Consider the following 8,389-nt stretch of genomic DNA (forward strand, 5'->3'; position numbering starts at 1 on the left):
TTTTATACCAACACCCACATATAAAGGATGCTTTGACTTTTGTGAGAAATAAAGACACAAATCTGAAATAGAAATTTAATCCAGTTGTACAAAAACAATTTAGACAAAGTCTACCTCAGCCTGTTCTTCTTTTTAGAGAAAATAGCATGGTTTTTTCTTGTTAGCTAAATCAACATGCTTTTGTTGCGTGTACACCAAAAACTAATAACAACATTCCAAAACACTTGGATGGACATTAGCTGCTGAAGTCCTAAACTAATCCATCAGAATGCCGTTCTAGAACTCCGAATTGCAGAACCTGAAGCAAAATCCAACCTCTCAGCCCATGAAATTTCATCAAAAAGCCGTTCGAAACCAGGGATATTTCCCAATCAAAAGAATGCCATCCCATGTGGCAACGTCTGGTGGCCAGGAAGCCTTTGTCCGCCTACTGGATAAGAAAGATCACATCCCTCCCTTCCCAGACGAGCAATAGCCTTTCCTCCCACCTGCCCCTGGCAATTACCCTTTTGCCCTCACCGGCGGTGTCGACCATCCGCCGCCGTATCCCGTGAGGGAGCCGGTGGTAGCCCGAGGACTCTCCCATGGCGGCCATATCATCGCTTCCGTTCGCTGCACTGCGCCGAGCGGCCGACTGGAGGCCGTCGACGGCGACTGCCGCGGTGAGCGTCTCCGGTGGCGTCATGCTCAACGCGAGGGCTCGGCGGGGCTCACGTTCGGTGGTGCGCTGCGTCGCTACGGCTGGTGGTGAGTTTGCTCGCGCTCTGTCTCTCGTATGGTTGCTTGTGGCCTGGCAGACAACCCAGTCCCCCATCCCTCTGCATCCAGCTCGCGCTGCGGTGCCGCTCGAGCTAGGCAGCGCCGATGCGTTGCTGCAGCGACCGACGAGCATCGTACTTGGTACGAACTGATACACGGTGCCGCTGAGCTGCAAGCTAGTGAGTTTGAGCGGGGTAATACGACACCCTGTTCCATTCCTGCTCCCATCCCAAACCCTCGTTTCGTTTGAACAGGGTGCCAGCACGCCTTATACCAATTTTTAGCATCTAATTGTTCAATTTTTCGCACCACCGGGCACTGGTTACCCTATGATTCTTTTTGCGACAGTTATCTTTTTAACTCATTATTTACCATCAATGTATAGTTCCTGTTGTGCATTCGAGGTAATATGACATCAACCTGAAATTAGAAATGGTTATGTTCCCTTATACTACTCATGTGATTGAAATTCAGTCTCATTTCCTGGAAATTAGCTAGAATATTAACGGTAAAGGCCCTCCCTCCATTTAATTACAGGTTTAATCTGGATGGTACTATCAAGAGAGTATGTAAAGCACTACTGGAAACTAATCGAGCGATGCAAACTAAGACATTGAACGGTTCAACTAAACCAATTGGTAGCAATTCTGTTGCAGAATGAACCAGCAGAGCAAGTTTACAGTGTCTGAGTTAGTGTGGCACCTTGTTATTAAATTTAATGGATACTTATTCGTTAAGCTGGTGAGGTCTCAATTGGTGAAGGCACCGACCTGTGCCTCTCATGGTCTCAGTAACGTCTTGCACATGCAGTCTATGACTCCATGAGTTTGCCAGCGGCTAATGCTTTTACTTGTTTATTTTAGGCCGATTTATAAAAAACTTTTGTGGAGTTTCAGTTTACTAGCAAAGTTTAGATATTTTCTGTTAACCGGCGAGGCCTCTACATGGGGCTGCAAGGACTGGAAGGTCATGCTGCTAAACTCTTTAATCCTAACAATTGTCGCTTTTGGATTGGTTCCTGTGATGAACTGATGATTAGTGTTTCAGTCTGTTAATAGGGTGTTTGTGCTACAAATCCCTTAATTTATCCACCATTTGTGCCTGTGCTAAAATCTATACATGCCTTGTGCAAAAAAAGTTTAGGGTCAACTGTTGGAAGGCTGAAGATTTTTGTTAGTTGAATTATGGGTATCAGTCCAACTTTCTTGCTGCTGGGACATGGTAACGTGTAGCAACTACGATGCAGCCTGAAGCGTTTTGAACGTGTATAAAATGCACATAAAGAGAAATGGTGTGATTATATACACAAGAGAAGCTTAATCATGTGAACTATAACCAAATAAAGGATTTTTTTTCTGACCTTTTTATCTGCTCTGAATCTTTTGCAGATATCCCACCTACTGTGGCAGATACAAAGATGAACTTCCTGAAGTCATACAAACGTCCTATTCCAAGCATTTACAGTACAGTCCTACAAGAACTTTTGGTGCAGCAACATCTGATGAGATACAAAAGTACCTATCAGTATGATCCTGTGTTTGCTCTTGGATTTGTCACCGTCTATGACCAGCTTATGGAAGGGTACCCCAGCACCGAGGACAGGGATGCCATCTTCAAGTCATACATAACGGCGTTAAATGAAGATCCTGAGCAATACAGGTGCATATCAGAACTCATATAAATGGCTTTGAACCAGTGACATGCTAGCATCTTTATCTTTATATTAGATTGTACCTTTTTCCATGTTCATATCCTGAATCCTCAAATTAATTTTCATAACTACTGGTACAAGTGGGATTGTTATAATTCTCTTCTGTTAATTTTATGCATGAGTATATCTATTACCCCTCAACTCTTTTAAATATGTTAATCAACCCTTATTTTTTTCTTAGAGAGGTTTTATTAACTTATGCACCTTGCTGCTTCTGTTAAAATTTCCCAGTTTACACTAGTTGTTGCTTACGTGTTTGTATGCTTGGGTCACTAGTTAGTCTGCTTCCTTGGCACCAAAATCTCATGTATTATTTGGTACTAGTTTGTTTGCTTTGTTGGCATTAATAAAAGTTTTTCCTCTGTAAGCAATTTTCTTGTTTCAAACAAATGTTAAGAGTTTTTACTTCTCTGTTTAGGGCTGATGCACAAAGGATGGAAGAGTGGGCACGCTCACAAAATGGTAACTTGTTAGTTGAATTTTCTTCCAGAGATGGGGAAATAGAGTCCATTCTGAAAGATATATCAGAAAGGGCCCAGGGTAAGGGAAACTTCAGCTACAGCCGGTTCTTTGCTGTTGGCTTGTTCCGTTTGCTTGAGCTCTCAAATGCGACGGAGCCAACCGTACTGGACAAGGTTGTTCTTGCCATTATTTATTTTGTTTGCACATTTCCTTCTAGTTGTTACTTTTTTTCTTCCCAATATTTTTCCTTTTCCCATTATTGTTTGTTTCCTAATTTTTATTTTGAAAGGAATTGTTTTTCCCAGACTATTTTATTTTGTGAAGAACAATATTTTTCTAGAATTGGGCACGAAAACAGTGTGAGTGAAATGTCAATATTACCCATCTCTTCTTCACAAAACAATTAAGTTGCCTATTTTCCCTCCCCAAAGCAAGGCACTGAAGCACAATGAGTTAATTAATTACTCCCTCCATTCCAAAATAGATGACTCAACTTTGTACTAACTTTTCCCTCCGTTCCAAAATAGATGACTCAACTTTGTAACTTTGTACTAACTTAAGGTTAGTACAAAGTTGAGTCATCTATTAAGTTAGTACAAAGTTGAGTCATCTATTTTGGAAGTTGAGTCATCTATTTTGGAACGGAGGGAGTACTATATATGCACACAAAAATTAAACAATATTAACCATCTTTTGAAAGGAGTAGCTTTTTTTAATGATCAAGAGCAAAGTAGGAACACAATGGCATTGATATAGGAGGACAAATATTTTGAGAAAATGTGAACAGACTAAAAAGACATCTATGTTTTGAACGGGAGTGAAATTATTTGGATTTGTCAGAGACGGACTGTACCTTCAAATTTGTCATGAATAATAGTTTCACATTTTTCTTTTTAGTTACTATATATGCACACAAAAATTAAACAATTAATATTGCTCTAGACTGCAAAATGTGAAACTTCATCTATTTTGGAATGGAGGGAGTAAACCAATTGAGGGGATGATTTGCATCTGATATTTAGTAACCAGAAGTGCTTTAGGACCACCGCGGCGTTCTTTCATTGCAAAACATAGAACTACTAATCTTAATGTATTTACATAGCTTGCCTGCTGTATTGACCATCACCAATATTGTTCAGGGGTTTAGGTTGTAAATTATGCTGTTTTTTCTTGAGCTGAAATAGAAATAACACATTAGGGAATTCAACTCATTCGGTGCATGTTGCTTGTTGGTGTGTCTCTATGTACACATTCAGATATTTCTATGGGCAGATCCATTGACGTTAGGTTTGTTGCTAGATTTTCTTTTTTCAACCTCTACTTTCCACCGGTATGCTACACTCTTCTACTCAGTACAGTAAGGCCACCTTGTGACTGCGTACTTCTCTATTTTGTGTTTCAAGTAGATCTATGCGAATGATAACTTGCCATTTCTGGTTGGTCTTAAGATGTCATTTACATTCTTGTGTTTCCTCTTCTCTCTTTACTCGTCTCTGAATGACCAGAGAAAAGAACAACTCTGCTAGCTTAATAATTTGGGCCAGGGCTGCTCAGCAGAGAACTTGGTAGCAGTAGCATTAAGGGTAATACTTGAAAAGCATCAGTGAGACATCTAGCATATACTGAAGTACATCAGACATTTCAGTGAAGCATTTATATACTGACTGATATAACAATAGATACTGACTTTTCTTCTTGCTCAATAGCTTTGTGCTGCTCTAAACATCAATAAAAAGAGCGTGGATAGAGACCTTGACGTTTACCGCAACTTACTCTCGAAATTGGTTCAAGCCAAGGAACTTCTCAAGGAATACATCGAGAGGTAATCTCTTAAACCATTTTTACAGTGTAAGACTCTTATTCCAATTAATTGGACTCAGCTAACTTGAATTCTCGTTGCAGGGAAAAGAAGAAGAGAGAGGAGAGATTGGAGACGCCCAAGCCGAATGAGGCTGTTGCAAAATTCGATGGAAGCGCTTATCCCTTGAAGCATTAACTCAACCTTTCCCCAGAGGACAGCTTGTCCGGATAACAGATATTAACAGTTATACGCATCTGGATAGCGTTGAGAACTATCGGGGGCATCTTTGGCTGCTCTTCGCGCGAGTGTAGTACTCGGCCGTACAAAAAGATCCAGATTATTCGTAGTATTGAGTTTGGTATTTTGTAATTTCTCCTTCTCTGTGTTTGAATGTATCGTTTTCTTCACTTCTTTGACAATATATGAAGAGGTATCTGGTGATGAATGTTACAAGATGAGAAAAAAAATATATATTTTGGTGAAAAAGAAATCATTCTGACTTGTGTTGTTTATCTGAATCTGTGTGTACAAAGCTGAATGAAGTTGCAAGTGTCTGAGGAGGAAATCATCATAATAGATACAGGGGTGCAAGCCGCAGCCTGTTTTTTCCCCGCAAAACTTATCAATTAGCTCTAAACTTTGTTCATCACTTGCCTAAATTTTACATTACATTTGTACTATGCTGTTGTCCGCTAGCCCATACCGCTTGCATCGCTAATAATAGATCATTTCATGCCAGATCATCAGAAATACCCAGATAAAATGCAAGTACTAAAAAAACTAGGGAATTTTACATGATGCCAGGTAGATGTGTGAATGGCTTAAGACCTACCAGTAGTATTTCAAGCTATACGAAAATTCAAAGGGTGAGCTGCATGGTTTCCATGAAGGGCCAAAATGCATTTCTACAGTTATTACAGGGCCAGAGCTGCAAGGCCATTTTTACGCCATATCTTTCCGGTCCCACGCACCCTGAAGACCACAAATCACAAGCGCTCTGAAGCCGCAGCATCCAATCCGGGGTCTCCACGTGTCGCCTACGTCCAACGCAACCTCCCCCGTTCATAGGGCCATACAGATAAGACTCGGATAAGGCGGAGCCGGTCGCGCCCGTCAGATAGATCACAGCCGCCCTGGTCGCCGTCCGATGTGCCACGCCAGAGATAACACCGGGAATTTCTTATAAGCACCCTATTTGTACCCCGTGACGGCCACACACCACACAGCACAGCACCACCACCCGCCACCTCAACGCACGCAAAGGCCGAGGAGGACAAGCTAGGAGGAGCGAGCAGCCATGGCTTCGTCGGTGGCCGCCGCGGCGAGCGCGTTCCTCGGGACCCGGCTGGCGGACCCGGCGCCGCAGAACGGGCGCATCGTGGCGCGGTTCGGCTTCGGCAAGAAGAAGGCCCCGCCGAAGAAGGCCAAGGCGCCCCCGACCACCGACCGGCCGCTGTGGTTCCCCGGCGCGCAGGCGCCCGAGTACCTCGACGGCACGCTCGTCGGCGACTACGGCTTCGACCCCTTCGGCCTCGGGAAGCCCGCGGAGTACCTGCAGTACGACGTGGACTCCCTGGACCAGAACCTGGCCCAGAACCTGGCGGGCGAGATCATCGGCACCCGGTTCGAGGACGCCGACGTCAAGTCCACCCCCTTCCAGCCCTACGCCGAGGTGTTCGGCCTCCAGAGGTTCCGCGAGTGCGAGCTCATCCACGGCCGCTGGGCCATGCTCGCCACCCTCGGCGCCCTCACCGTCGAGTGGCTCACCGGCGTCACCTGGCAGGACGCCGGCAAGGTACGCAACGTCGTTTCGACCTCATGCATGTACAGGCCCTGAATATATACTGCAGGGCGTACGTGCTGATCTGTGCGACGATGCTGGCAGGTGGAGCTGGTGGACGGGTCGTCGTACCTGGGGCAGCCGCTGCCGTTCACGCTCACCACGCTGATCTGGATCGAGGTGCTGGTGATCGGGTACATCGAGTTCCAGCGCAACGCGGAGCTGGACCCGGAGAGGAGGCTCTACCCCGGTGGCTCCTACTTCGACCCGCTGGGTCTCGCGGCGGACCCGGAGAAGAAGGAGACTCTGCAGCTGGCGGAGATCAAGCACGCCCGCCTCGCCATGGTCGCCTTCCTCGGCTTCGCCGTGCAGGCCGCCGCCACCGGCAAGGGGCCGCTCAACAACTGGGCCACCCACCTCAGCGACCCGCTGCACACCACCATCTTTGACACCTTGGGCTCCTCTTAAGTGGTCGGTGGTCGAGCAATTTCTGTCAGCTCGGCTGCAAAATGGACGAACGCGCGTCCGTGTAACGAACGTGCTTTTCGTTTTGTATATGACGAGTGATGGATGAGAGGGTATCGCAAAGATCCTTTGTTGAGTAATGCAGGTCTGATCACATAGGAGAGCTGCTGGGACTTGGTGATTTGTAAAATATGAACCAATGGTGACTTAATGCATCCACTTGTACATCAATCTTGAGCTCATCTTTTGTTTCGTTTTTTCGATTACGAAGATAGCATCCACGCAAGTGCAATCACACTACAGAATTGACCGGGACCGCCCTGCCACACTGCCACTGAGCTTGCTACCCCTTTTATCTCTTTTTTTTTTTGAAAAAGGAGGCTTGCCCCCGGCCTCTACATCTGAACGATGCATGCAGCCATATTATTAAAAAAAATCTTAAAATATCACAAGGTCTTCAAAGTATTACTGCTCGCAAAAGGAGCAAAGAAAAATAAAAAACCGCAATGCCGCAACCGGTATGAATTAAAGGACTAGGGCCCTAGACTCATGTCCTGTTATGCGACCGCCATCCAAACTGGTTGACGCCCCCCTCGCAGGCGACACGGGGGACCAACCTCCGCCGCCAGCGACCCTCCCCACGTCCCGTCCCCCCTCCGCCGCCGCAGGTAGTCGGCGTCGGGCAAAGCCTGTGCTGTGACGCGGTGGCGGAGGGCCTCCCCCCTCTCCCCCGGATCCATGGGTAGCGCGGGCGCCCAGATCCGCGGAGGTGCGGCCCCCACTTCGGCCCACGGCGGCGCGGCGTCCCAGCGGCGGTGGCTGTGGTGGTGCCGGTGGGAATCGGCCAGATGCACAGGGGGCAGCGACCCCATGGCTGGGTGACGGCGCGCCCGTTCGTCCGACCGGTTCCGGCTCGTCCCGGATCTGATGACTACCGGACGGCGCGGGGGGTGGCGGCGGCCCGGTGTGGCCGGCGATCTGGACACGGTGGTGCCGGCGGTTCGATGGTCTGCCGAAGATCCAGGAGTATCATCGTCTCCGACTCGATCTGCTCCGGTTCGTGCTAGCTCTGGTACAGGGAGACTGTCGTCATCTCCCGGTGCTGGCTGCATGGATCTGGTGGCGGCGGCTGGATCCTTTTGATCTAGTCTCCGAGACTCTGACAGAGAAGGTGGCGGTCCGTGCACAAGAAGCTGGATGGAGTTCTTCGAACAGATCTGGGTGAAAACCTGCTCGTGGCTAGATGCCAAAGCCGGCGATGGCGGCGCTCTACGACGTCGTTCCCTTCTTGAAGGCATCGCGGTGGAGAAGTTCTAGACTACTATCTGCTACCTTCAGGGGAAACCCTAAATCGATATATCAGAAGACGGCGGCGCGATTGTGTCGTTTCCCCCTTGGGGGCGTCTTTCTT

The 8,389-nt window shown here is 47.1% G+C and overlaps 2 protein-coding genes across 2 annotated transcripts; both read left to right on the top strand.

The window, feature by feature from the left end:
• The first annotated feature begins 418 nt into the window (after nt 1–418).
• On the top strand, nt 419–5,245 carry LOC125536699 (protein THYLAKOID FORMATION1, chloroplastic). The gene is made up of 5 exons (XM_048699941.1): nt 419–747; nt 2,148–2,418; nt 2,889–3,105; nt 4,639–4,754; nt 4,835–5,245. Exons 1-5 carry the CDS (start codon nt 585–587, stop codon nt 4,926–4,928), a joined length of 861 nt encoding a protein of 286 aa, XP_048555898.1. The 5' UTR covers nt 419–584; the 3' UTR covers nt 4,929–5,245.
• A 686-nt stretch (nt 5,246–5,931) lies between these two features.
• Nucleotides 5,932–7,209, top strand: LOC125536698 (chlorophyll a-b binding protein CP29.2, chloroplastic-like). Its single transcript, XM_048699940.1, has 2 exons — nt 5,932–6,528; nt 6,619–7,209. Exons 1-2 carry the CDS (start codon nt 6,031–6,033, stop codon nt 6,979–6,981), a joined length of 861 nt encoding a protein of 286 aa, XP_048555897.1. The 5' UTR covers nt 5,932–6,030; the 3' UTR covers nt 6,982–7,209.
• Nucleotides 7,210–8,389: the final 1,180 nt, after the last annotated feature.

Source organism: Triticum urartu, chromosome 2 (assembly GCF_003073215.2).
Source record: "Triticum urartu cultivar G1812 chromosome 2, Tu2.1, whole genome shotgun sequence".
In the NCBI taxonomy this organism is placed as follows: domain Eukaryota; kingdom Viridiplantae; phylum Streptophyta; class Magnoliopsida; order Poales; family Poaceae; genus Triticum; species Triticum urartu.

Coding starts and splice junctions, on each gene's coding strand:
- LOC125536698 (XM_048699940.1), top strand. CDS start 6,031: ATGGCTTCGTCGGTGGCCGCCGCGGCGAGCGCGTTCCTCGGGACCCGG. Junction 6,529..6,618: donor CCTGGCAGGACGCCGGCAAG/GTACGCAACGTC, acceptor CGATGCTGGCAG/GTGGAGCTGGTGGACGGGTC.
- LOC125536699 (XM_048699941.1), top strand. CDS start 585: ATGGCGGCCATATCATCGCTTCCGTTCGCTGCACTGCGCCGAGCGGCC. Junction 748..2,147: donor CTGCGTCGCTACGGCTGGTG/GTGAGTTTGCTC, acceptor AATCTTTTGCAG/ATATCCCACCTACTGTGGCA. Junction 4,755..4,834: donor CTCAAGGAATACATCGAGAG/GTAATCTCTTAA, acceptor TTCTCGTTGCAG/GGAAAAGAAGAAGAGAGAGG.